At 57.5% G+C, this 27324-nt stretch overlaps 1 protein-coding gene, 1 long non-coding RNA gene and 1 other non-coding gene across 3 annotated transcripts in view; 1 reads left to right on the forward strand and 2 right to left on the reverse strand.

Moving 5' to 3' along the window:
- LOC129148337 (uncharacterized) overlaps nucleotides 1-6307 on the forward strand; it is a 21713-nt gene extending 15406 nt beyond the window's left edge. The window contains exon 3 of the long non-coding RNA XR_008555401.1: nucleotides 6158-6307. This is a non-coding gene — a long non-coding RNA (uncharacterized LOC129148337). The remainder of the gene's footprint in view (nucleotides 1-6157) is intronic.
- Nucleotides 1-25152, reverse strand: part of TRPM1 (transient receptor potential cation channel subfamily M member 1) — a 35983-nt gene extending 10831 nt beyond the window's left edge. Inside the window, exons 1-20 of the mRNA XM_054713258.1 lie at nucleotides 25078-25152; nucleotides 18697-18776; nucleotides 17558-17753; nucleotides 15168-15381; nucleotides 14265-14389; nucleotides 13111-13282; nucleotides 10904-11078; nucleotides 9919-10042; nucleotides 9180-9252; nucleotides 8265-8365; nucleotides 7013-7186; nucleotides 6542-6676; nucleotides 6256-6306; nucleotides 5465-5605; nucleotides 5085-5114; nucleotides 4122-4414; nucleotides 3099-3327; nucleotides 2347-2469; nucleotides 2005-2136; nucleotides 838-966 (exon numbers count right to left, since the gene is read on the reverse strand). Coding sequence (XP_054569233.1) covers nucleotides 838-966; nucleotides 2005-2136; nucleotides 2347-2469; nucleotides 3099-3327; nucleotides 4122-4414; nucleotides 5085-5114; nucleotides 5465-5605; nucleotides 6256-6306; nucleotides 6542-6676; nucleotides 7013-7186; nucleotides 8265-8365; nucleotides 9180-9252; nucleotides 9919-10042; nucleotides 10904-11078; nucleotides 13111-13282; nucleotides 14265-14389; nucleotides 15168-15381; nucleotides 17558-17753; nucleotides 18697-18776; nucleotides 25078-25152 — 2772 coding nt within the window. The remainder of the gene's footprint in view (nucleotides 1-837; nucleotides 967-2004; nucleotides 2137-2346; nucleotides 2470-3098; nucleotides 3328-4121; nucleotides 4415-5084; nucleotides 5115-5464; nucleotides 5606-6255; nucleotides 6307-6541; nucleotides 6677-7012; nucleotides 7187-8264; nucleotides 8366-9179; nucleotides 9253-9918; nucleotides 10043-10903; nucleotides 11079-13110; nucleotides 13283-14264; nucleotides 14390-15167; nucleotides 15382-17557; nucleotides 17754-18696; nucleotides 18777-25077) is intronic.
- On the reverse strand, nucleotides 12511-12588 carry MIR211 (microRNA mir-211). The gene has a single exon (NR_129034.2). It is a non-coding gene; the product is annotated as a microRNA mir-211 (primary transcript).
- Nucleotides 25153-27324: the final 2172 nt, after the last annotated feature.

A 27324-nucleotide genomic window follows, 5' to 3' on the forward strand; every position in this document is an offset into this window, starting at 1 on the left:
GTCAACCTGTGAACCAGGAGGTCACGGTTGGATTCCTGGTCAGGGCACACGCCTGGGTTGTGGGCTCCATCCCTATGTTTGGGCGTGCAGGCGGCAGCCGATCCATGATTCTCTCTCGTCATTGATGTTTCTCTCTCTCTCTCTCTCTCCCTCTCCCTTTCTCTCTGAAATCAATAAAAATATATTTATTGCCCTAGCTAGTTTGGCTCAGTGGATAGAGCGTCGACCTGCAGACTGAAGGGTCCCAGGTTCAATTCCAGTCAAGGGCACATGTCCAGGTTGCTGGCTCGATCCCCAGTAGGGGGCGTGCAGCAGGCAGGCAATCTATGATTCTCTCTCATCCTTGATGTTTCTCTCTCTCCCTCTCCCTTCCTCTCTGAAATCAATATAAAAATATATATACACCGAGTGGCCAGATTATTATGATCTCTGAACGCATAATAATCTGGCCACTCAGTGTGTATGTTTGTGTGTATGTTTGTGTGTGTGTGTGTGTGTGTGTGTGTGTGTGTGTGTGTATAAGGCCCAATGCATGAATTTGTGCATGGATGGGGTCCGGCCAGCCTGGCCAGGGGGAGGGGACATAGGTGGTTGGCCGGCCTGCCTGCTGGTCGAACTCCTGGTCGAGGGGACAATTTACATATTAGCCTTTTATTATATAGAATATACACTGAGTGGCCAGATTATTATGCATTCAGAGATCATCATCATCTGGCCACTCAGTGTATTATTTATTAAGAGAAAGGAAGGAAGGAAGGAAACTGGTTTTAAAAGCAGAAGTAGTTGCGTCAGAGTTGAGGTCGGTGGCGTGGGCCGGGCGGCCGGGGGAGCACCTGCCTCTCGGACCTTCTCCAGGGCCAGGGTGACGATGTAGGCGATGACGACCCACTCCTGCAGGCAGGGCCAGCGCTCCATGCGCACCAGGATGATGTAGTTGAACAGCAGCAGGTAGCCCAGGTACGAGATCTGCGAGACAGGAGAGCCGTGAGCCGCCTCCGGGCAGACAGCCCGCTCCGGAAGGAAGTTTGGAACCCGAGTTCCAACACGGGGGTGGGGTCGGGCCCTGCCCAGGCATTAGGGGTGAGTTCAGGAAATGGTTGACCAAATAGAGCAGGCTGATTTTTTTTTTTTTTTAATGTCTTATTGATGTCAGAGAGGAAGGGAGAGGGAGCAAGAGAGAGAGAAACATCCATGAGGAGAGAGCATCATGGATCGGCTGCCTCCTGCACGCCCCCTACTGGGGATCAAGCCCACAGTCCCGGGCATGTGTCCTGATTGGGGATCGAACCATGATCTCCTGGTTCATGTGTCGATGCTCAACCACTGAGCCACGCTGGCCGGGCTCTTTTTTAAAAAATTAAGGTTTTTTTTTTTTTTTTTTTTTTAATATATTTTATTCGCCCTAGCTGGTTTGGCTCAGTGGATGGAGAGTCAGCCTGCGGACTGAAGGGTCCCAGGTTCAATTCCAGCCAAGGGCGCAGGCCTGGGTTGTGGGCTCTATCCCCAGTGGGGGGCGTGCAGGAGGCAGCCGATCAATGGTTCTCTTTCATCATTGATGTTTCTAGCTCTCTTTCCCTCTCTCTTCCTCTATGAAATAAAGATATATATTTAAATATATATTTATTTCTTTGTTTTTTTACAGAGAGGAAGGGAGAGGGAGAGAGAGTTAGGAACATCGATGAGAGAGAAACATCGATCAGCTGCCTCCTACACACCCCCTACTGGGGATGTGCCCGCAACCAAGGTACATGCCCTTGACCGGAATCGAACCTGGGACCCTTCAGTCCGCAGGCCGATGCTCTATCCACTGAGCCACACCGGTTAGGCAAGGTGTTTTTTTTTGAGGTAACGTTAGCTAATAGTGTGATGTGACGTTCAGGGGCGTGTTCTGTCGTGTGCTCGCCGCCCGAAATCTAGTCTCCTCGCGGCCTCGACACTTCCAGGTTCTCACACGTCTCCCTGCTCTAAACAGGCTGCGCGGCAGAGGCTACGGGGAGGCCTCACCGTGTAAAACCAGAACTTGACGATGGGCGCGTTGTAGAACTCGCAGATCTTCGTCCCGATGGGGATGCCTCTCTGCTTCCTGTGCTCACTCTCCTCGTCCCCCTTTCTGGAGCCGGCGTCTGCGCCCGGGTCCTGGGAAACACGCAGGCAGGTTGCTGCTTGGGAACGGCAGGCGCCCGCCCCCCCCCCCCCCCCCAGCACCATATTCCGCAGGCAGGCGCGTTAGACACCATCACCAAAACGCCCCCCACGGACGCCCCGTCCACATTCTGGGGGAGAGAAACCGGAACGATCTTGAGAACGAGAGCGGACGGGCGCTCGTACGATCCGGGCGACACTGACCATGGCCTCCTCTTCCTTTTCTTTGCCGTTCTCGTTCTCCTTGGACGTCTGATAGGAGAAGTCGTCGTAGGTGCGGAATTCCAGAAACAGGATGGTGGGCGGGAGGAGAATCCCCAGGATGACCTGCGGGTGGGGGGGAGCATGGACATCTAGGCGGTGCCACGATGGCGCGGGGGTGGGGGGGGGGCGGTGCTCGCCAGGGGTCAGGACGATGAATGGACAGGGCCCGAGTGTGCCGCACACCAGCGGGACGGTCGAATGGAAGGAAGGAAAGAGCCCTCCCCGCCCCTCCCTTTCCCGGTAAGAATCGAGGGCTTGGGCGAAGGGGGGGTGGCCTTTGAGACGGGAGTCAGCCACCCTCCCGGGTCCTGGCACCTGAATAAACCTCTTTCCTTTTGCCCGGCTGGCTCGGCTCAGGGGTTGAGCATCGACCTGTGAACCAGGAGGTCACGGTTCGATTCCCGATCAGGACACATGCCCGGGTTGTGGGCTCCATCCCCACTAGGGGGCGTGCAGGAGGCAGCCGATCCATGATTCTCTCTCCTCATTGATGTTTCTCTCTCCCTCTCTCTCCCTTCCTCTCTGAAATCAATTTTTTTTTTCTTTTTAATATTTTTCTAAAAATCCACAGTGAGTGCTTTGCTCGGCCAGGCAGAGGGCACGGGCTCCCCGCTGCCACGCGTCACCTCCCATCCTCACCCGCCCGGCCGCGCGTTGCGTGCACACACACACACACACACACACACACACACCTTCAGGCCAGGGTTCTTGCGCATGCGCAGCCGCCCCATCCACATGTCGGTGAGCAGCATCTGGCTGCAGGTGTGGGCGATGAAGTCCCGGTGCTTGGCGGCCACGGCCAGCTTGAGGCAGGTCGAGTTGCTCCAGTTCCTCAGCTCGTAGGTGAGCAGCTTCATGGCCACCTGCTCGTCGTGCCGGTAGGACTGGTCCAGCAGCTCCACGGCCAGCTGCCCGAAGTCTCTGCACGGGAGGATGGGGGATCGGCGACGTGGCTCAGGGGTTCAGGATCCACCCATGAGCCAGGGGGTCAGGGTTCGACTCCCGGTCAGGGCACAGGCCCGGGTTGTGGGCTCGATCCCCATTAGGGGGTGTGCAGGAGGCAGCCGATCGATGATTCTCTCTCCTCATGGATGTTTCTCTCTCTCCCTCTCCCTTCCCCTCTCTCTAAAAATCAATGAAAAATATTTTAAAATCCTATATAATAAAAGGTTAATATGCAAATCGACCAATCAGCGGAACGACCGGTCGCTATGACGGGCACTGACCACCAGGGGGCAGACGGGCAGACGATCAATGCAGGAGCTGCACCCCCCCCCCCCCCCCCCGTGGTCAGTGCGCTCCCACAGGGGGAGGGCCACTCAGCCAGAAGCCAGGCTGACGGCTGGTGAATGCCGCGGTGGTGGCGGGAGCCTCTCCCGCCTCCATGGCAGGGCTAAGGATGTCCGACTAAGCCGTCAGTGGGACATCCCCCGGGGGCTCCCAGACTGCCTAAGAGTGCAGGCTGGGCTGAAGGACACCTCCCCCACCCCCCGAGTGCACAAATGTAGGGCACCGGGCCTCCAGTAATAATAATAATAAAGTAAAATAAAAACGAATGGAAACATATCCTTGGGTGAGGATTAACTAAAAAAAGGAAAAATGAAAAAAAAGGGAGTGGGCTAAAAAGGGGCCCCTCCTCCCCCCCCCCCCCCGCCCCCCAGAGAGACAAGGGCCCGGACCGCAGCCCCTCCCGCCCCCCGCCCCGCGGCACGCACTTGGAGTTGCTGTCCAGGTCCTGGGAGATGTCGTCCACCAGCTCGCTCTCCGAGGACTCGTGGGCCATGGCCTTGTAGAGCTTGCAGGCCACCAGCGCGCGGGCCATGCTCTCCTCGCCGCGCTGCCACAGGAACACGGCCATGCGCTGCCGCTTCGTCAGCACGGCCCACACCAGCAGCTCGTGGAAGGGGTGCTGGAAGCGGCTCACGGCCGGGTCGTCCACGTCCACATCCGCCTCCTCCTCCTTCTTCTTCTTCTTCTTCTTCTTCCCTTTGGCCGGGGTCTCGTCATCCTGCGGGCAGAGGCGCAGAGCGTTCCCCGCGGCTCCACCCCCAACGTGCCACCGAGGGCTTCGCGACGGCCCGGAGGAAGAGGCCTCTCGGCCCGGCCAGCGGGGGGAGAGGGGGACTCCGTGGTCAGGCCTCGAGCTGTGAGCCAGGAGGTCCCCGTTCAATTCCCGGTCAGGGCACAGGCCCGGGTTGCGGGCTCCATCCCCAGTAGGGGGCGTGCAGGAGGCAGCCGATCCATGATTCTCTCTCATCATGGATGTTTCTCTCTCCCTCTCTCTCTCTTCCTCTCTGACATCAATAAAAATAAATTTTTAAAAAATAGAAAGAGCCCTGGCTGGTTTGGCTTAGTGGATGGCGCGTCGGCCTGCGGACTCAGGGGTCCCAGGTTCGATTCCCGGTTGGGGCACATGCCCAGGTTGTGGGCTCCATCCCCAGTGCAGGGGCGTGCGGGAGGCAGCCGATCGATGATTCTCTCCCATCACTGATGTTTCTATCTCTCTCTCTCTCTCTCCCTCTCTCTCCCTTCCTCTCTGACATCAATAAAAAATATATTTTAAAAAAATAGAAAGAAAGAAAACAAACACGTTCGATTTTATGTTAAACAACACAAGACGAAGATGGCACGTATGTTTGACCGAACTATGGTGAACTGCTGAACACACACCGACTTACTTCCATTCCCAGAAGTTTAAGCGCTTTCGGCTGCATCACGAAAGGGGGGAGAGAGAGAAATCAGTCAACAGGGAACTGATGCTCGTAGTACATGGGTCGCAGGGTAGAGGGGGCCCGGCCGGCGTGGCTCAGTGGCTGAACGTCGACCTAGGAACCAGGAGGTCACAGTTCGATTCCCGGTCAGGGCACATGCCCGGGTTGTGGGCTCCATCCCCAGGAGGCAAAAAAAGACATATTTTTTTAAAAAAGAAAAAGAAGGGCCGGTGTGCTGGGGACGGGTGACGGGCTTGGCCTGGAACAGGCCTGGTCGGAAAGGGCAGCGAGGAGCCCCCTGCGGCTAGGGCACCCGGACCGCCCCGTGCACGGCCGCTCCGTCCTACCCGCTTGGGCCCGAACAGGTTGTTGTACAGCGTGCGGAAGCTCTTGCGGGTGTAGTGGCAGCGGTAGGCGCCGCCCATGAGGTACTCCAGCACCAGCCCGATGTCGATGAGGCTGATGTGGTAATCGGGCGGCAGGTTGCCCTGCGAGGGAAGAGGCTGCGTCTCAGGCCCCGCGAGGAGCGAGGACCTTGTCACTCCCCTGGGGCCCGAGCGGTCCCTCCTGGCCACCGCGTGGGTGCAGTGAGCAAAGGGGCGTTAAATAGTGCTCAGGCCCGGCCGGCGTGGCTCCGTGGTTGAGCGTCGACCTATGAACCAGGAGGCCACGGTTCGATTCCCGGTCAGGGCACGTGCCCGGGTTGTGGGCTCCACCCCCAGTAGGAGGCGTGCAGGAGGCAGCTGGTCCAGGATTCTCTCTCATCGTGGATGTTTCTCTCTCTCTTTCCCCCTCTCGCTTCCTCTCTGAAATCAATAAAGGTAAATTTTTTAAAAAGTGCCCTGGCCGGTTTGGCTCCATGGATAGAGCGTCGGCCTTCGGACCGAAGGGTCCCGGGTTCGATTCCGGTCAAGGGCAGGTGTCTCGGTTGCAGGCTCCTCCCCAGGCCCGGGCCCTGATTGGGGCGCGTGCAGGAGGCAACCCATCGATGTGTCTCTCTCACATAGATGTTTCTCTCTGTCTTCCCCTCTCTCTTCCAGTCTCCCTGAAAATCAATGGAGCAATGTCCTCGGGGGAGAATTAACAAAAACAAACAGTACGACGCCCACGGGCGAGGAGAGTGGAAGGGCCCACGAACCTTCTTGACGTCCCTGACCAGCAGGTGAAGCGTGTTGGGCGGACCCAGTCTCTGCAAGGCAAGCGTTCAGCCCGTGACCTCGGCTCCTCGTCACCGCGGAGCCGCCCTGCCCTGCTCCGTGGGATCGCGGCACAGGGGCCCGGGTCGGCCTGCCTCTCCCGACACCGGGCGGGCGGTGGTTAGGACGCGTCCACCACGGGCACAGGGTGGCGGTGGCGGGTGGGGGGGCACGGGGGCCCAGGGGGGAGGTGGGGGCGCCCCCCCCCCCCCCCGCCCGCTCACGCACCGTGTTGTAGAGCTCCTCCAGCCGCGGGATGGTGAGGAAGTGTTGCATGTTGACCCCGTTCTCTATCAGCAGCTTCACGAACTCCACGCGGTCCAGCACCAGCGCGTCCAGCATGGCCTGCTCCAGCGCGTTCACCTGCGCGCGGGGGAGGCGGGGGGGGGGGGGGTCACCTCGCGGGGCGGATCCCGCTCCCCGCTCCCCCAGGCCCCAGAGCGTCCCCACCCCGGGCCTCTCGGCTCTCCGTCTGCAGCGGGGGGGCCTGCCTCCCCTCCCCGTGCTCATGGCGTTGGCCTCTGTCTCAGACCCACCATCCAAGCGGATAAGAGGAGGACGACGCCTGATGGTCCTTCTCTATATTGACATGTTGTCGCTGTGAATCCTCACCCGAGGATGTGTCCCCAGTGATTTCAGAGAGCGGGGGGGGGGGGGGGGGGGGAGGGAGGGTGGGCCGTGAGCCGACTCCCCACGCACCCAGTTCAGCAGCTCTATCTTCCGGGGGTCCGTCTCCTCCTCCACCTCCTCCTTCCCCTTCCCCTTCCGCTTGCCTTTCCCTTTCCCTCGGCCGCCCTTGGTGGTGGCCGTCGGCGGCTTCTTCTCCCGCTCGGTGGCCTTGCTGTCCGCCGGGGGCGCCAGGCTCCCCAGGGGCTGCCGTCCGCAGAAATGGGGGAGAAAGCAAACATGAGAGCCGGTGGTCCCAAGGTGACCCTCACCTCTGCATACGTGCACCCATGTGCACGTTGGCGCACACATGTGCTCGTGAGAACATGAGTACACATACATGTGTGCACGCACTCGCACACAGTTCTCTAGGCCTCCGGGGTTTCATGGAACGGAGCTTGAAAACTGAGTGCTCTCAATGCAATCGTTGTGTTTCCTTTTAATGAGCTATTTTCTTTCTTTTTTAAAAATCTAAAATATATTTTTATTGATTTCAGAGAGGCAGGGAGAGAGAGAGAGAAACATCCATGAGGAGAGGGAATCATGGACCGGCTGCCTCCTGCATGCCCCACACTGGGGATCGAGCCCCCAACCTGGGCCTGTGCTCTGATGGGGAATCGAATCCTGACCTCCTGGTTCCTATGTCGACGCTCCACCCCTGAGCCACGCCAGCCGGGCTCTCGTTCCTCTTCTTTAAAAGGGTGAGCACCCCTTTCCACGGGCCACGCTAAAGAGTGGGCGCCCGGCTCGGCAGGAGGCAGCCGATCCATGATTCCCTCTCATCACGGATGTTCCTATCTCTCTCCCTTCTCCCTTCCCCTCTGAGATCAATAAAGATATATTTTAAGAAAATACATAGCGAGTGGTCATTTCCCCGAGAGATTAGTGCTGGGAGCTCTTCCTTCCCCCTGGTTCCTTGAGGTGAAAGAGCGACGCCCCCTCCTGATCCTAGCCCCATGGTCGGCAAACCGCGGCTCGCGAGCCACATGCAGCTCCATGGCCCCTTGAGTGTGGCTCTTCCACAAAATACCACGGCCTGGGCGAGTCTACTTTGAAGAAGTGGCATTAGAAGAAGTTTAAGTTTAAAAAATTTGGCTCTCCAAAGAAATTTCAGTCGTTGTGCTGTTGATATTTGGCTCTGTGGACTCATGAGTTTGCCGACCACGGCCCTAGCAGATCTCTCGGCGGGTCCTCCCGGAGGACGGTGTGAGGGGTGGGGGGAGCGCCTACTGTGCGTCGTCTGGGCCAGGTCGGGATGGAGGGGATGACTCGGGAGACTGCTCACCGGCCAGTGGGGCCCAAAGACGAAGATCTGGCTCCGCGCTATGTCCACGCGGTTCCACGCCAGCGCCAGGCTCAGCTGGTCCGGGGCGGACGCGTTGGTTCCTGGGAAGGCAAGGGAGCAGGCGATGCTCTCTCCGTGCCTGGGCCGCCCGGTCCCACGGGTGCTGGGCGGTGAGCTGGGCTCCAGGCATCCCCCTCCCTCCCCCGCAACCACCACCACCAGGGCTCTAATTAAGCGCTGCTGCCTTTTCTCCCAGCTAAGAACTCCATCTCCTCTCAGGGCTGCCCGGGAGGAGTGTGCAGGCAACCTCTGCCTGTGTGTTGTTTTTGTTTTTGTGTGTTTAATATATATTTTTATTGACTCCAGAGAGAGGAAGGGAGAGGGAGAGAGAGATACAGAAACATCTGCCCTGGCCGGTTTGGCTCAGTGGCTAGAGCATCAGCCCACTGAAGGGCCCCGGGTTCAATTCCAGTCAAGGGCATGTACCTCGGTTGTAGGCTCGATCCCCGGCCAGGAGGCAGCCAAGCGATGTGTCTCTCTCACATCGATGTTTCTCTCTCTCTCTGTCTCTCCCCCTCTCTTCCACCCTCTCAAATAAAAAAAAAATCAATGAAAAAAAACAACAACATCATGATGAGAGAGAATCATGGATCGGCTGCTTCCTGCACGCCCCCCACTGGGGATCGAGCCCACAACCCGGGCATGTGCCCCGACCAGGAATCGAACCGTGACCTCCTGGTTCATGGGTCGATGCTCAACCACGGAGCCTGGCACATACTGAGATGGCCTGGGCAGCTGGCTGGCTCACGGCTCTGTCACCAACAGACGCCGTTCCCGGCAGAAGACAGAGAGGGTGGCCAGGCCAGGCCAGGCCAGCGCCGAGAGGCCGGAGCTGGCCGCCTCCCCAGAGCTCACCTTTCAACAGGGCAGTCAGAATCGCCATCTCCATGTCCTGCTGGCCCTCGGCTCCCATCCTGAACACCGTGACCTGGAAGCGGGTTCGCAGCGAAGAGACCGGGTCAAGGGACGTTGGAGGCAAGAGGGAGGTTCGGGGTGTTTCTGACAAAGGAGCCCAACACATACGCCGTGCAGGGATTCTGAGAGCAAAACCGTCCATTTTAATTAATATCACTAGAGGCCCGGTGCACAGATTCGGGCATGGGTGGGGTTCCTCAGCGGGGCCGGCGATCGGGCCAATCGGGCATCTCCCATCTGACCAGGGCGGGCCTGCGGGGGGGGAGGGACCACAGGAGGTTGGCTGTGGGAGTGCACTGCTCCTGCATTGAGCGTCTGCCCCCCTGGTGGCCAGTGCACGTCATAGCGACCGGTTGACCGGTTGTTGGGTCCCTTAGGCTTTTATATATATGGACTACGTTAATATGTTTATATTGATTTCAGCCCTAGCCGGTTTGGCTCCGTGGCTAGAGCGTCGGCCCAGGGACGGAGTGTCCCGGGTTCGATTCCAGTCAAGGGCACATGCCTCGGTTGCAGGTTCCTCTCCGGTCGGGGCGCGTGCAGGAGGCACCCCATCGATGTGTTTCTCTCACATCGATGTTTCTCTTTGCCTTTCCTGCTCTCTCTCACACTCTGAAAAATCCCTGGGACAAATGTCCTCGGTTGAGGATTAATAAAAAAACAAAAGACAGACGCTCACAAGCTCCTTCTTCTTCATGCACTCTGTGAGGACGGCCAGCAGCTGCAGCGCGTGGGTCCTGCCGAAGTTGAAGGTTTTCTGGATGGTGACCAGCAGCTGGTCCCTGAGCGGCTCGCTGATGACCCTGTTCAAGGCAGACGCCGAAGAGAAGAGAAACAGCTCGCCCGAGGCCTGTCCGAGTGAATCCCCCACCCCTGGGATCTTCTGTTTGTTTGTTTGTGAATCCTCCCCTGAGGATATGTTCCCATTGATTTTTAGAGAGAGTGGAAAGAGAGAGAGAGAGAGAGAGAGAGAAACATCGATGTGAAAGAGACACATCGATGGGCTGCCTCCTGCGTGAGCCCCGACCAGGGCCCGGGCCGGGGAGGAGCCTGCCATCCAGGTATGTGCCCCTGACCGGAATCGAACCTGGGACCCTTCGGTCCGTGGGATGATGCTCTACCCACTGAGCAACACCGGCCAGCCAGGGCCATCTGGTATCTCTGGTTGGAAACTTTTCCCCTTGAGGAGCTCCCGGGACAGATGATGAAAGAAAGGGGACCCACCTTCACCCCGTCCTCGGTCCCCGGCGTCTACGGGGAAATGAAGCTGGGAGAGAGGGTGTCCCCCAGGGGAAGAATTCTGGAAGCAACACCACGGCCATGGAGACCGGGGGAGACAGGAGAACCCAGTCCAGATTCCTACTTGAGTGCGGCCAGCATGGCTCAGCGACTGAGCATCGATCGACCCAGGAACCAGGAGGTCCCGGGTTCAATTCCCGGTCAGGGCACAGGCCCAGGATGTGGGCTCGATCCCCAGTGTGGGGCTTGCAGGAGGCAGCGAACCATGATTCCCTCTCCTCATGGATGTTTCTCTCTCTCTCTCCCTCTCCCTTCCTCTCTGACATCCATGAAAACACACTTAAAAAACATTCCTTCTTGAACAGTCTCTGGAATGACCATGGTGTCCAGCCCCCCGCCCCCTCGCACCCCGGCAGAAGTCCTACCCTCCTTCCTCACAGTATTTGTGCGCGAAGGACAGGATGTCCGAGGCCCGCCCGCTGCCGTCGCACACCACCACGGGCACCGGGGGCTCCTCGCGGAGATATTCCAGGACGACGGAGAAGACGTTGGGGCCCCCTTCCACCACCAGGCCCACGACAGGCACGCCCTGGCCCAGCCCTGCAACACAGCCGGGGGCCCCCTCACCGCACGGCCCCGGCACCCCCCCCCTCCCCGCTCCCCACGCCCGTGTCTGTGGGGGTGAGTCCTCCCCGGAGGGTCTTTTCCCATCGATGGTCAGGGAGAGGGGAAGGGAGGGCGAGGGAGAGAGAAACATCGATGTGAGGGAGACACATCCATGGGTCGCTGCCCGCGGGCAGCCCTCCGGGGCTGGGGATCGAGCCTGCAGCCGCGGGCCGTGCCCTTGACTGCGAATGGAACCTGTGACCCTCCTGTCTGTGGGTCAGCGCTCTATCCACTGAGCCACACTGGCCAGGGCTCATTTATTTATTTATTTTAAAATATATACTTTATTGATTTTTTTTTTTTTTTACAAAGCAGAAGGGAGAGGGATAGAGAGTTAGAAACATCGATCGGCTGCCTCCTGCACGCCCCCTACTGGGGATGTGCCCGCAACCAAGGTACATGCCCTTGAACAGAATCGAACCTGGGACCCTTGAGTCCGAAGGCCGACGCTCTAATGCACTGAGCCACACCGGTTAGGGCATTGATTTTATTTTTCAAAAATATTTTTTTAGATTTCAGAGAGGAAGGGAGAGGGAGAGAGAGATAGAAACATCCATGATGGGGAAGAATCATGGATCGGCTGCCTCCTGCACGCCCCATCGCTGAGGATCGAGCCCGCAAACAGGGCCTGTGCCCCGACCGGGAATCGAACCGTCGACCTCTTGGTTCATGGGTCAAAGGCCAACCCCCGGGCCCCGCCGGCCAGGGCTGCCTCAGGAGTTACTGGATTAACATCAACCCGCGCCAAGCAGGAGACGTGTCCTTGGTCTGGGAGTTCTGAAGGCCTTCCCGCGGGTGAAACCCCCCAGGATACGTGAGGGGGTCCGAGAACTTCCAGAGGGAGGGTTTCGCTGTTCCGGTGGGCCCCCATGATGCATTTCTGCAGCCAGGAACTTTGAAATACGTTGACCAACTCTTAACCCGAATAATCTCAGTTCAGTTCCCTTCGCCAAACGTGCATCCGAGGGTCTGCTTTGGGCGGGCCCTGGCTAAGAGAAACTGGAAAAAAAAACAAAACGGCCCGGCCGGCGTGGCTCAGTGGTTAAGCGTCGACCTAGGAACCGGGAGGTCAGGGTTCGATTCCCAGTCAGGGCACATGGCTGAGTTGTGGGCTCCATCCCCAGTCAGTGTGGGGCGTGCAGGAGGCAGCCGGTCCATGATTCTTCCCCATCATGGATGTTTCTCTCTCTCTCTCTCTCTCTGAAATATATATATATATATATATATGTATATATTTTAAATGGACGCAGGTAAAATCGGCTTGGCAGGAATATGGTGGCCACGTCGCCTTCTTCCTCCAGAAACAGGGTGGGATTCATCCCTGATGAGTTAGGCCAGACCCCCCGAAGCTCCGTGCTGGGAGAGGGGACAGCCGAGCACCCCTTTGCTGTCCCTGCCCCGCTCAGAGCCCGAGGCAAAGGATGACAAAGGGAAGCCCGGCAGCCCCATGGCCGCGTGGAGCCGGCCGCGTGACACGTGCAAGTCCGGGAGAATGGAAACACGGAGAAGGAAGCATTCCGTCGCCAGCCAGCTCTCCGAGGAGGTCTGATCCTCGGAAACCCACCACTGGTCATGGCAGCCACCCCACGCCGAGACTGTCCCTCTGACTGTCCTTCGTTTCCTGGGTTCTTTCATAGGAACCCTACCAGGGCCCGGCTGGCCTGGCTCCGTGGTTGAGCGTCGACCTATGAGCGAGGAGGTCACTGTTCGATTCCCCAGTCAGGGCACAGGCCCGGGTTGCAGGCTCCATCCCCAGTAGGGGGCGTACAGGAGGCAGCCGATCCACGATTCTCTCATCATGGATGTTTCTCTCTCCCTTGCTCTCTGAAATCAATAAGAATATATTTTAAAAAAGAAAGAAAGAAAGAAAGAGGGTCAAATCAAGTCATCTTCTGTGGATCTAACAGGAACACGGTTCAGGCTTTCCACACCCGGGCGGTGGCGTGGCCGTGGCCGTGGCACTCACGTGTGTTGATCTTCTGCAGGGAGATGTGCTTCTCCAGCTGCCGCCGCAGCTTCACCTCGGCGCCGTACCGGCCGAGCGTGCCGTTGTCGGCCAGGATGAAGTGCGTGTGGGAGCTGTTGAGCACGGACAGCTTGCTCAGGGGGTTGGACATGGTCTGGTAGAGTCTGGTCACCTGACGGAAGGCAGAGCCCCCGTCAGAGCCGCAGCCCGCACGCGGTCACGCCCGCAGCGGGGGCCGGAACACGGGCGCAGGTCGCAATGCTCCGTCTCACTGTGCGTTTCGGCCTGCTGTCCCTTTCCCACCCTTCCTCATGATGGACTTTTCTTTTTGGAAAATGTCTATATTAAATTATTGTTTTTATTGACTTCAGAGAGGAAGGGAGAGGGAGAGAGAGAAAACATCAATGATGATAGAGAACCATTGATCGGCTGCCTCCTGCACGCCCCCACTGGGGATCGAGCCCGAAACCCGGGCATGAGCCCTTGACAGGGAATAGAACCGTGACCTCCTGGTTCATAGGTCGACGCTCCACCACGGAGCCACGCTGGCCCAGCTGAGGCATAAATTACTTTTAGAAAATGCCAACCCAGCCATTGTACTCCTGGGCATTAATGGCCAAGAAGTGAAAACATATCTTAACACAAAATCCTATATATAGCCCGGCTCCATGGCTCAGTGGTTGAACGTTGACCTATGAACCAGGAGGTCCCAGTTCGATTCCCCGCCAAGGGCACATGCCTGGGGTTGCGCGCTCCCTCCCCATCAGGGGGCGTGCTGGAGGCAGCCGATCCATGATCCTCTGTCAACATCGATGTTTCTCTCTCTCCCTATTGCTCTCCTTTCGTCTCTCTCTAAAAATAATAATAATAAATTAAATATATAAGCAGATAACCACGTGGAATAAAAAGGCCCTGGTTGTGATGTCCTGTCAGCTTTGCGAGGCGTCGGTTACGGCGGCAGGAAGGGAGAAGGGGTAGATGGGAGCCTGACTTCCTCATCCCGTACGACCGCGGAGGGACCCACCACCCTCTCAGAGGAAGGACTTAGATTGTTTTTAAGTCGCGGCGTCCAAAAATGACAGCAATGATCAGTGGCCAATGGCCGGTGTTGGGGGGGGCGGGGGGGCGGGGAGAGGGGTTGGGGGGGCACTCACGTCCTTCCCTAGCAGGTCCTCCTTGTTCTCCACCAGGCCCCAGGGCGCGATGCCGATGGCGCAGACCCGGCCCCGCGACGTGGAGGAGTGCTCCTTCAGGGCGTCCCCGACGTGGCTGATGACCCCTGCGGGCAGCCCCGGGAGGCCCGTGAGGAAGGCCCCTTCCCTCCCGTCACGTCACTGCTGTGGACGGGGCCGGGGGGGGCGGGGACCCCTTCTCCAGGCCACTGGGGAACAGGTGGTGACATGGTGATCTCCGTCACTGAGAGAAGGCACCCCGGCTCTGGCGTGGCTCAGAGTTTGAGCGACAGCCTGTGAACCAGGAGGTCAGGGTTCCATCCCCGGTCAGGGCGCACACCCGGGTTGTGGGCTCCATCTCCAGTGTGGGGCGTGCAGGAGGCAGCCCATCAGTGATTCTCTCTCATCATGGATGTTTCTCTCTCCCTCTCCCTCTCCCTCCCCTTCTGCAATCAATTATATATGTGTGGGGGGGGGGGGTGTTTTTTAATCTTCACCCGAAGACATTTTTCCATTGATTTTTAGGGAGAGTGGGAGAGAGAGGGAAAGACAGAGAGAAACACATCGATGGGTTGCCTCCTGCACACGCTCCAACCAGGGCCCTGGCCGGGGAGGAGCCTGCAACTCAGGTACATGCCCTTGACCGGAATCGAACCCGGGGCCCTTCTGTCCACCGGCCAACGCTCTATCCACTGAGCTAAATCGGCTCGGGCAATAAAAATATATATATTTTTTCTTTCTTTCTTAAAAATATATTTTTAAAAATAGAACACAAAAAGCTACCTCGGGAGGCAACACAATTGGTTTTTCCTTCTCGGCCAGCTCCCCGGGGCCCGCGAGCTCCGGGCCTGTGAGTCTGCGGCCGGGCCGGGGCCGTGCGCTTACCCGTGCTGACGCCCCCCGTGAAGATCCAGGCGCCCGTGGTCACGGCGGCCTTGACCAGGCCCTTGCCGAACACCTGCTTCAGCTTGGGCGGCATCGGGAAGCTCTGGAGGCCGCCGTGCACCGAGATGAGGAGCTTGGGGAGCTCCAGCTGCCAGTCCTTCACCATGAGGTGCAGCAGCGCGTCCGGCTTGGTGTCGTAGGACACGCGAATGTACTGCAAGAGAGGGCGTGGCGCTGAGCGGGCGTCCGGGGCCGGGGGGCCGGGGCTGTCGCTCGTGTCCAAGCAGGAGCCCCCCCACCCGGCCGGTGTGGCTTAATGGTTGAGCATCGACCTTTGAACCAGGAGGTCAGGGTTCAATTTCCAGTCAAGGCACAGGCCCGGGTTGCGGGCTCCATCCCCAGTAGGGGGCGTGCAGGAGGCAGTGCATCCATGATTCTCTCTCATTGATGTTTCTCTCTCTCCCTCCCTCTCTCTTCCTCTCTGAGATCAATTTTTAAAAAAATTATTATTATTTTGAAATTGTCCTCTGGCTTTCTCTCCCTCGGGTTCTGTGGCCTCTACAGGAGCCTGTGGCCAAGAGATGGGGGGAAACTTTTGTGGGGGAAGGGGTGGTTTGCCAGATTGAGCAAGTAAGCTGCAGGACGCCCCGTCACATTTGAATTTGATATGAGCAACGGGAAATGTTTTGGGGCCCTGGCTGGTGTGGCTCAGTGGATAGAGCGTCGGTCTGTGAACCAAAGGGTCTCGGGTCCGATTCCCAGTCAAGGGCATGTACCTCGGGTGCAGGTCAATCCTTGTGGGGGAGGCAACCCGTCAATGTGTCTCTCTCACATCGATGTTTCTGTCCCTGCATCTCTCTCCCTCCCTTCCCCTCTCTCTAAAAATCAATGGACAGAATTGTCTGGGGTGAGGGTTGACCAAAAAAGAATAATAATAGCCCTGACCGGTTTGGCTCAGTGGATAGAGCATCGGCCTGCGGACTCAAGGGTCCCGGGTTCGATTCCGGTCAAGGGCATGTACCTTGGTTGCGGGCACATCCCCAGTAGGAGGTGTGCAGGAGGCAGCTGATCGATGTTTCTCTCTCGTCGATGTTTCTAACTCTCTATCCCTCTCCCTTCCTCTCTGTAAAAAATCAATAAAATATATTTAAAATAAATAATAATAATAATAAAGTGGTACATTGTGGTTTTCTTTAAAAGAAGAAGAAGAAATGAACTTGCAGAAATGGCCTGACCGGGCACGTGGGGGTGTTAGTCGCCGTTGGCTGAAAGGGAGCCCAGCGCTACGCCTCCCGTCTCAGGCGGGGCTGGGCGACAGGGTCACATGGGAACGGGAGAGGTCCTGGTCGCCTCGGCCAGCTGGGCGCGGGCCAGGGACGCTGTGGACAGACTTCAGAGGGAAACCGCTTCCAGGCACCCCTCCCCCGTCTCAGGAGGGCGGAAGGTCCCCGGTCAGAAAGCAAAACAAGACAGAACCCAGACAACCTCACCAACACATCACGGGACCTCTCCCTCGTCAGAGTTTGAGCTAAAAGCACGCTCTGAGACAGTAAAATATGTACACATATAATACCTTAATTAATAAAATTCCATTTATAAGAAAAAAAAATAAAAAATAAAAAAATAAAAGCACGCTCTGAGGATTCACAAAGTGGGTGTGGGCTTAAGGGGCACGGCACGTTCCTTATCACGGTGCCCGTTTCTAAACCTCACGGCTAAGCCCTGGCCGGGGAGCTCGGGGGGTTAGCGCGTCGTCCCGATACGCCAGGGTTGTGGGTTCGATCCCCAGTCAAGGGCACACACCCAGGTGGTGGGTTCGGTTCCCAGTTGGAATGTGTGCGGGAGGCAACCAACGGATGTTTCATTCTCACATCGATGCTTCTCTCCCTCCCTCTCTAAAAAAGAAAAAATCCCTTAAATAAGTGGAACAACAAATTAATGTTTCTCTCTAAAATAAGTAAATAGTATTTTCTAAATCTCATGGCTAAAATGCTGAGCAATGCAGATACATTTCTTTTTATAAAAGTATGTTTTTATTGGTGTCAGAGAGGTGGGGTGACGGGGAGAGAGAGAAACATCCGTGATGAGAGAGAATCACGGATCGGCTGCCTCCTGCACGCCCCCTACTGGGGATCGAGCCCGCACTCCGGGCATGTGCCCTGACCAGGAATCGAACCGTGACCTCCTGGTTCCTAGGTTGGCGCTCAACCGCGGAGCCATGCCGGCCGGGCACAGGTATATGTCTTGTCTTTGCCAGGAACCATCAGGGAAGACTGAGCGATGCCCCTGGAAGAAGAGCCAGGCGCCCCCGTCTGGGGGCCTGGGAGGCCGGGCCCGCGAGGGACGGGGGCTGTGGGCTGGGGGACGCCCCCGCGGAAGGCCCGTCTCACCATGGCCTTGTTGCAGTATCCGCCGCCCTGGAACTCCAGCGTCCCGTAGGCGTCGGTCGGGTAGCCCTGGGTGTGTCTGCCCACAGACCACTTCTCCGGCGAGGCCTCCAGCTCTTTGCTCTCCTCCCCATTTTTGCCGGACGTCACGCTAGGCAGAGGGGGGATGTGCAGGTTGATGAGCTGGCCACAGCAACACCTAGAAACAGAGGCAAAAACAGTCTTCTCTCTCTCGCTCTCGCTCTCGCTCTCTCTCTCGCTCTCTTTTTAAATATCCTATATAATACAGGCCTAATATGCTAAGTGTCCCACCGTTTGACCAGTCGCTATGACGCGCACTGACCACCAGGGGGGCAGACGCTCCGACCGGCAGGTTAGCTTATGGCTGGGGTCTGGCCCATTGGGACTGGGCAAGATGGGCCGGACTTGCCCTGGAGCCCTCCCTCAGTCCCTCCCCGGCCAGCCAATCTCCCATGTCCCTCCTGGACTCTAAAATATTCCCTCTAATTCGTTTCCTTTCGATGTGCACGAATCCATGCACAGGGCCTCTGGTGTTTTTACGGATTTCGAAGGAAGGAAGGGAGAGGGAGAGAGGGAGAGAGAGAGAAACACCCATGAGGAGAGAGTGTCACGGGCCGGCTGCCTGCTGCCCGCCCCACGCCGGTTTTCATTCTGACTGTGGTCCGAGGAGGCACGGCGCCCACGGAAGGGGGGGTGCATGAGCCCACAAAGCTTGCCCCGCTCCTCCTACTGCTTAGCCACGTGTCTGTGGGGGCGCCTGCAGGGCTGCCCTCGAGGGTGTCCGTCCAGGAGGCCCAGGCGCCCCTGAGGTGAAGGGGGGACGTGGAGGTGCAGCAACGTGAGGACTGGGGATCCCTGGCATCACCTCGTCACGGTGTTTCCTGCCTTGGAGGGGAGGCAAGGGCTTGGACCTCGGTGGCATGTTCGATCCCAGGCCCCGGTCGGGGCAGGCGTGGGAGGCAACTAATCCATGTGTCTCTCTCACATCCATGTTTCTCTCTCTCTCTCTCCCTCCCTCTTTCACTCTGTCTGAAAGTCAATGGAAAAAAATATCCTCGAGGGAGGCGACTGGTGGGCCCGGGGGGGTCTGAGCCGTGGCTTCCTTGTGGCCCCCAGGTTACCTGCTGGGGTCTTTGGTGCTGGGGACGACGAAGACGCACTCCCGCCGGCAGAAGGTTCTCTCGATCCACGCCTTCTGTCCCTGGAAGACACGGAGGTGGGCGTGAGGCCCAGGTCTCCCCCAGCCACCCTCAGCGCCCACGCTCTCTCTCCCTCTCGTAACATTCCCCTGCCCTCCGCAGGACGGCGGCCCAACACATCTGAGTGGACCCGGCCGGTTTGGCTCAGTGGGTAGAGCGTCGGCCTGCGGACCGAAAGGGTCCCAGGTTCCCAGGTTCGATTCCCAGTCAGGGCACACGCCAGGCTGCGGGCTCGATCCCCAGTGTGGGGCGTGCAGGGGCAGCCAATCCGTGATTCCCTCTCATCATGGATGTTTCTCTCTCTCCCCCTCTCCCTCTCTGTGTAACCAATAAAAACGTCTTTGAGAAGCAAAGAAAGAAAAGAGAAAGCGGCCGAGAGCTGAGCCCCGTGAGGCGGGGCCAGGGCTGCGGGAGAAGGGCTGGGGCGTGGGGGACAGACGCGGGGCCGAGGACCACGCATCCATGAGGGGCCTCGCCAGCTGTGCAGGGACGTCAGAGGGCCCTGGGCTGAAAGCCACAGGAACTGGGGCTGCCAGATCATTTTCTTTCTTTTTTCTTTTTCTTTTTTTTTTCATAAAGAGACGGAAAAACAAACAAACCATCTGCTACACACATGACTGATGACCCTTGGTACAATCTGGGCGGTGGTCACGCACACGCTCACTGTCCCGTTCTTGTCTGGGCTTCTTTTGTTAAAATACGTTCGTATTGATTTCAGAGAAGAGAGGAGAGAGAGAAAACCATCGATTGGCTGCCCCTTGCAACCGGGGCATGTGGCCTGGCCGGGAATCGAACCGTGGCCTCCTGGCTCGTAGGTCAGCGCTCAACCACTGAGCCACGCCGGCCAGGCGGCCTTTCTGTGGATTCTGATGGCAGGAACTGAATGGGGGGGCAGCCGGCATTGTGCCCGGGGCGGCGTCCCGTGGACGGGGAGCTGCGACGTGGCCAGGGGTCGGGAGGATTTGACGTTCCGGACCGCGTCCACACGGTGGGGACGACGCTGCAATGAGGGGTGCGGGAGGGTGGGGAAGGCGGGGCTGGGGTGGAGTGAGGGGCGGGGGGTTGGGGGGGACCCGGAGGGGCGGGTGGGGCCCGGACCACAGGACATGGCTTGGGGCCTGAGCATTTTCGACCTCGGAAGCGGCTTCTGAAACGCCCAGGCCAGTCTCTGTTTACTCTGTGGCCCTGTGTCTTTGGGCCAAAATTAACAGTAAACCCCGCCCGCCCACAGCCAAATGACGGGGGACCAGTTTAGCCAGAAGACGCCGCTGGCCTCCTGGGTCTATTTCGAGCGCGCTGTCACCCTGCGGCTGCCGGTGGCCACACATGGACTTGGCCTGACCCTTTTAGACAGAGAATCACCGCCGGGATCCGCGGTGCCGCTCAGTGGTTAGAGCGTCCGCCCCGGCACCCAAGAGTGGCAGGTTCACTTCCCGGTCAAGGGCAGGTACCTGGGTGGCAGGCTCCATCCCTGGACCCGGTTGGGGTGTGTGCAAGGAGGCAACCAATCAATGGCGTCTCCCAGCAAAAATTCAAAACCATGACTCAGCAAAAATCTCATCTCCTCTACTGATGTAATCAACCTAAACCGATCTATCTTACCCCATATATCTATTTGATCAACCTAATCCCATCTAGCTAGCCCCTAGTTACTGGTTTAACCAGCCTAATCCCATCTAGCTAGCCCCTAGTTACTGGTTTAACCAGCCTAATCCAATCCAGTTAATCCCACTCACTGGTTCAATTAACCTAATCCAATCTAGCCAGTCCCACCTACCAATTTAAACAGCCTGATCCAGTCTAGCTAATCCCATCTGCTGACGTAAACCAGACTGATCCAATGTAGCTGATCTCATTGGTGATTTAATCACTTGAGCTCAATCTCGTTAACCTTATCTAGGATTTAACCAGCTTAGTGTAAACTAGCTGATCTCATCTGGTGATAGAAAATCAATAAAGTCAGCCTAGCCCAGCCAAAACTGGTTTGGCTCAGTGGATAGAGCATCGGCCTGCGGACTGAAGGGTCCCAGGTTCGATTCCGGTCAGGGCATGTACCTTGGTTTCAGGCACATCCCTGGTGGGGAGGTGTGCAGGAGGCAACTGGTTGATGTTTCTCTCTCATCGATGTTTCTAGCTCTCTATCCCTCTCCCTTCCTCTCCATAAAAAAATCAATAAAAATACTTTTTAAAAAAAAAGTCATCCTAGCCCAATGGTCGGCAAACTCATTAGTCCACAGAGCCAAATATCAACAGTACAACGACTGAAATTTCTTTTGAGAGCCAAATTTGTTAAACTTAAAACTTCATCTAATGCCACTTCTTCAAAATAGACTTGCCCAGGCCGTGGTATTTTGTGGAAGAGCCACACTCAAGGGGCCAAAGAGCTGCATGTGGCTCGCGAGCCGCGGTTTGCCGACCACGGCCCTAGCCGGTTTGGTTCAGTGGACTGAAGGGTCCCGGGTTAGATTTCTGTGAAGGGCACATGTCCGGGTCGCAGGCTCGACCCCCAGTGTGGGGTGTGCAGGAGGCAGCCGAGCCATGACTCTCTCTCATATTGATGTCTCTCTCCCTCTCCCTTCCTCTCTGAAATCAATAAAAATATATTAAAAGAAGAAGAAGAAGAGAAGAAGAAGAAGAAGAAGAAGAAGAAGAAGAAGAAGAAGCAGCAGCCAGCTTGTTGGAGCCGGGCGGTGGCCGGCTGACACAGGGCTTGTCCCCTCGCAATCATCCAGCACCCCCGGGCGTACGTGGGTCCCCTGGCCTCCCCTACAGACCCCTGTGCAGCCGGCCTCCGCGGGAGAGGAGCTCGAGGCCTCTGGGGCCGAGCCCTCGCCGAGCAGAGCCGCCCGAGCTTACCTGGGCCCGTGGCGGAGCCGGGAGGGTGCAGCCCGGCCTCCCTCCGCCTCCTCCTCCTCGGTCAGGGCAGGAAGCTGGCCGCGGAAGACCCCCCCTTTAAGAGCGCCCACAGGAGCGGCATGTGAGCGCCTGTGTCCCATCCGCGTGATCCCGGCGAGGCCGCCGCCCCGTGACCTCCCTCGCTCCCAGGCCGCCCCATGTGGCATCCCGGGAAAACTGCCTGGGGGCCCGGGAGAGAAGAGGGAGCGGGCCCTTCCCCTTTGAAGTGACCCCCCCCCCCCCCCGCCAGTCCTTCCCTGGCTGGAAACGTCAGTGTGGTTTGTATAACTGAGACAATGGAGGGGGGATAATCCGGTTCCTCATGACGGCTGGGTCAGAGGTCAAGGTGAGCACCCCCCCTGAATGCTGCGTGAGTCCCACCTGACTCTCGTCCTCACCGCCTGGGGGCAGAGCACCCCGACGGACCCCTCCCCTGGCAGCAATTGGTTGGACCCCCATCCTCGGCCGCCCCACACGGCCACGCTGCACGGTCATTCCGGCTGCAGAACGGCGACCGCCGACTTCTATCCCTCCTTCCTTTAAGATGCCTGCATTCCTGCCCGGCTGGTGTGGCTCATTGGATGAGCATCGACCCATGAACCAGGAGGTCACCGATTTGATTCCCACACGCCCGGGTTGTGGGCTCCATCCCCAGTGTGGGGCCTGCAGGAGGCAGCCGATCCGTGATTCTCTCTCATCATGGATGCTTCTGTCTCTCTCTTCTCTCCCTCTGTCTAAAATCAATTTTGAAACACACACACTTTTTTTTTTTTTAAAGATCTATTCTCTTTAGCAACCCTCAGGCGTGCAGGACAGGGTTATCACTGTAATCACCACGCTTGCTCACCGCACACCCTCCCGTTTACCCCCAAACCCACCAACCATCACTCTGCACGCTCGGCTTTCCTGAGGGTCTAAAAACGTTTCATTTTGACCCGACCGCCACGCGCAGGAGAGAGCTCAGCACAGCCACAGCGCCCACCTGGGCGGGCCCCCAGCTGAATGGGGGGGTCCCGGGCCTTTGACAGGAGGACCCTCATGCACCATTCTGGGGAGCCCGGGGCCCTGCCAGCTCAGCTCTCTGCTACCCCCACCTGGCCACAGCTGCAGTTTGCTCTAGTTGGACTGGTCCAGGAGGTGGAGGGAGATAGAGTGAGTCAGGGGAGGTGGGGGGGGGGGGGGGGGGAATGTGTAGTAGTGAGAGGGCAGTTGGGGTCCCCAGCTGCTTTCACACCCCAACACCAGGCTCCGCCCACCTCCTTCCTGTCTTCCTCCTTGGGCTCACCAGGAGTTTAGTTCTCCATCTCTTATGTTATTATTTTGTTTTGTTTTGTTTTATGTTTTATTTATTTATTTATTTATTTTTTATTATTTTATTGTTTAAAGTGTTACACATAGTAGTACATATATCTCCTTTTTCCCCCCATTGACCTTTCCCCAGCCTCCCCCCCCTCCCCCCGTCACATGCCCTCATCCCAGCCCCCCAGGGTCTTGTGTCCATTGGTTGTGCTTATATGCAAGCAGACAAGTCCTTTGGTTGATCTCTTTCCCCCCCTCCCCAACACTCCCCAGCCTTATTTTATTTTATTTTATTTATTTTATTGAGGCTGTGGAGCCTTATGCATTTTTTGTTATTGTTGTTGATCCTCACTCGAGGATATTTTTCCATCAAGTTTTAGAGAGAGTGGAAGGAAGGGGTAGAGAGAGAGAGAGGTGAGAGAGACACATCGATGGGTTGCCTCCTGCAACCGAGGTGCATGCCCTTACTCTGAATCGAACCTGGGACCCTTGGGTCTGTGGGCTGATGCTCTATCCACGGAATCTAACTGAATAGGGCTCTTTTTAAAAAATACTTTATTTTATTATTATTATTATTGATTTCGGAGAGGAAGGGGGAGGGAGAGAGAGATAGGGACATCCATGCTGAGAGAGAATCACAGATCGGCTGCCTCCTGCACGCCCCACACTGGAGATCGAGCCCACAACCCGGGCACGTGCCCTGACGGGGAATCAAACCGTGACCTCCTGGTTCCTAGGTCGACGCTCAGCCCCAGAGCCAGGCCGGCCGGGCTGGTTCTCCATCTCTTTATTATTCTCCCCGAGATCCTAAGAGGATGGCTTATCCCCAAACAGTCGCGTTAAACATGTAAGTCGCTTAAAAGGCCTGGCGGGCCCCCAGGATAACCACAGCGCTGCTCTTGGCGGCTTAGCGGCCGGGCCTGCTTCCCCGGGGTCAAGGTTTTATCCGGGGCCAGTAATCACACGAGAGCAGACATTAGGGAGCATTAGCCCCGCCAGCTGCCGCCCGGTCCTCGGCCATCCCGCACATCAGCTTGGACAGCGCCCTAGCGGAGGATCAGTGCGAGCGCTCTTCCTCCCCGCCCCCTCTGTGGTCCCCCCTCTTTAAGAAAATACATTTTTATTGATGTCAGAGAGGAAGGGGGAGGGAGAGAGAAACGTCCATGCCCAGAGAGAATCACTGATCGGCTGCCTCCTGCACGCCCCCTACTGGGAATGTGCCCGAAACCAAGGTCCATGCCCTAGACCAGAATCGAACCTGGGACCCTTCAGTCCCCAGGCTGACGCTCTATCCACTGAGCCACACCAGCTAGGGCTTGTTGAATTCTTTGCCCCCAGACCCTACCGCCTGCACAAGGCGGGGGACCGGGCATCCGTTTCAATTCGCTCCGAGTCCCGGGAGCTGCCTGGCCCTCCGCAGGGGCTCAGCGGTGATCCTGACCCTCGCTGAGCGTCTCCCAGACCCCACACAGCGTTCCCCCCAACATGTGACGGGGACCAAAGAGGGGGCGAGGGGTCCCGCGGCGGAGAGCTCAGGGGGCGGGAAGAATCATCATCGGAGAAGCGATCTGGAGAGCCCAGAACTTCTGGGGGTGCCGCGCGGCCCCTGAACACATCCGGTGAGGGCCACGGGCCACGTCTGTGAGGGGGGGGGGGCAGCCAGGAGACCACAAAGGCTGGTCACAAAGGCAGGAAAGGGGGGACCTCCCCCCCGAGAGGGGGTTCGGATGCAGCAGCGCTGAAGGCGGGACACCCGCTCCCCATCGGCCACAGACGGCGGGGGACAGGAGCCCCCTGACCAGGGTCCCTCTGTGGTTCTGTCCCTCTGCCCTCCGGCCGCCAGGCCACGCTCAGTCACCTTCTTCTTCTTTTTTTAATCCTCACCCGAGGATATTTTTCCATTGATTTTTTTGGAAGAGAGAGGGAAAGACAGAGAGAAACATCGATGTGAGAAAAACACATCGATTGCCGCCCCGATCAAGGCCTGGGCCCGGTCGGGGAGGAGCCTGCTACCGTGGGACGTGCCCTTGACCGGAATGGAACCCGGGACCCCACGGTCCGCAGGATGGTGCTCTACCCACTGAGCCACACCGGCCGGGGCCCACTCACCTTCTGCGACCCCGACGTGGAGCTCCTGAGCGAGCCCCGCTTGAAGGAGCCGCTCATCTTCCTCGGGGAGCCCATGGCTATCTCCTGCACCCCAGGGGGTAGGGCCAGACCCCTCACCAGGGCAGTCCCCTGGTCTCAGGACAAGGACGCCCAGGGCCTGGGGCCAGGCCGGCTGCCGCTGGTCAGCCCGGGAGGCGTTGCACTGGCCCGGCCCGCCCGACTCCCGTCCTCCTATAACATCTGTCGTCAGCTGTAATCCCTCCTCCCCCAGAGGTGCAGGGGGCTCCGATTTAGCAAATGGAAAGCAAATCTCCCCTGGTCAAGCAGAGGCTGCAGAGAGGGGGGTCCAATGCGGGGGGGTTGGGAACCCAGAGAGGCAGCCCCGACAGCTGGCGTCTGAGCCCCCCACCTCGCCCACATGAGCACCGGCCCAAATCAGCACCGAGGCCTGGGCTCGGCTCACGGATCCCTCCTCCCGGCCAGCAAGGGTACACGTCCCCCTGTTGATTTGGCGGCGAGGAGATGAACGAAATATATTTTTATTGATTTCAGAGAGGAAGGGAGAGGGGGAGAGAGAGAAACATCCATGATGAGAGAGAATCATGGAGCGCCTGCTACTGGGGATGGAGCCCACAATCCAGCCGTGTGCCCTGATGGGGAATCGAACCATGACCTCCTGGTTCATAGGTCGACGCTCAACCACTGAGCCAGGCTGGCCTGGCTTAATCCATTTTAATCCTTTGGCCATGCTTCTGTAATACACGCATATTTGCTTTTTAAAAATTATGTTTTATGGCCCTGGCCGGTTTGGCTCAGTGGATAGAGCGTCGGCCTTCGGACTGAAGGGTCCCAGGTTCGATTCCGTTCAAGGGCATGTACCTTGGTTACGGGCACATCCCCAGTAGGGAGTGTGCAAGAGGCAGCTGAATCGATGTTTCTCTCTCATCAATGTTTCTGGCTCTCTATCCCTCTCCTTTCCTCTCTGTAAAAAATCAATAAAATATATATTTTTTAAAAATTATGTTTTATGCATATTCGTTCCTCACATTTCCTTGGTGTGCGCATATAGCTTTTGTAACAACGTTGTCATTGTTTTCTAATGTTTTGTTGTCACTCATCCTCACCCAAGGATATTTTTCCGTTGGTTTTTATTTATTTATTTTTAAAATATATTTTACTGATTTTTTACAGAGAGGAAAGGAGAGGGATAGAGAGTTAGAAACATCGATGAGAGAGAAACATCCATCAGCTGCCTCCTGCACACTCCCTAATGGGGATGTGCCCGCAACCAAGGTACATGCCCTTGACCGGAATTGAACCTGGGACCTTTCAGTCCGCAGGCCAACGCTCTATCCACTGAGCCAAACCACCATTGACTTTTTTAGAGAGAGTAGAAGAGAGAGGAGAGACACAGAGAGAGAAACATCGATGTGAGAGAAACACATCTATGGGTTGCCCCTTGCAACAAGCCCCTGACCAGAGTCCCGGGCCGGGGAGCCTGCAACCGAGGTACGTGCCCTTGACCAGAATCGCACCTGGGACCCTTCTGTCCCCGAGGCCTCAGTGGTATGACTCTTGCCCATCCCCAGGCTGAAGCGTCCTGCATTTTGGAGCCTCCTCACACGGGATTAAAGGCCGGCCAGCCAGCCGGCCAGTGGGGCCGGCTCAGAGCTGAGCCCCTAAATGGAAGCAGGGGGATCGTCACCTGTACTGGGAGAGTGAGCCGAGGGGGCAGGGCCCAGCTGGCCCCGTGTCACGGGCGGCAGACAGGTGGCCCTGCTCCTTATCCATGTCCTCACTGCGTTCATGCCTCACTTTCCTGGTTTCGTTCCGTTGTCTACCCGAGTTCTGCGTGGAGTGGAAGACAATTATTTTGAATTTTTGTCAGGTCATTCATAGGTCTCTGTTTTTTGTTGTTGTTTGTTTGTTTTTATGATCGGTTTCTGGGGATTTATTTTGTCGATTTGGCTGAGTCCTCTTTCCCGGTCCCTTCACGTGCCTCGTTATTTCCTATCGTGTTTTGTGCATGTGAGAGAAGTCACCTCTCCCAGTCTCCACGGGCCGGCTTCATACAAGGGAACCTCTTCACCCGCCAGGCTGTGTCTAAAGATCCGGAGGGCACCTCCAATCTGCTGCCAGGCCCGGCTCCGTGCTCCAACGACGACCTGTGAACCAGGAGGTCAGGGTTCCATTCCCCGTCAGGGCACATGCCAGGTTGCCAGCTCGATCCCCAGTAACAGCCTGGCT

Source organism: Eptesicus fuscus, chromosome 25 (assembly GCF_027574615.1).
Source record: "Eptesicus fuscus isolate TK198812 chromosome 25, DD_ASM_mEF_20220401, whole genome shotgun sequence".
NCBI classification, from domain to species: Eukaryota; Metazoa; Chordata; class Mammalia; order Chiroptera; family Vespertilionidae; genus Eptesicus; species Eptesicus fuscus.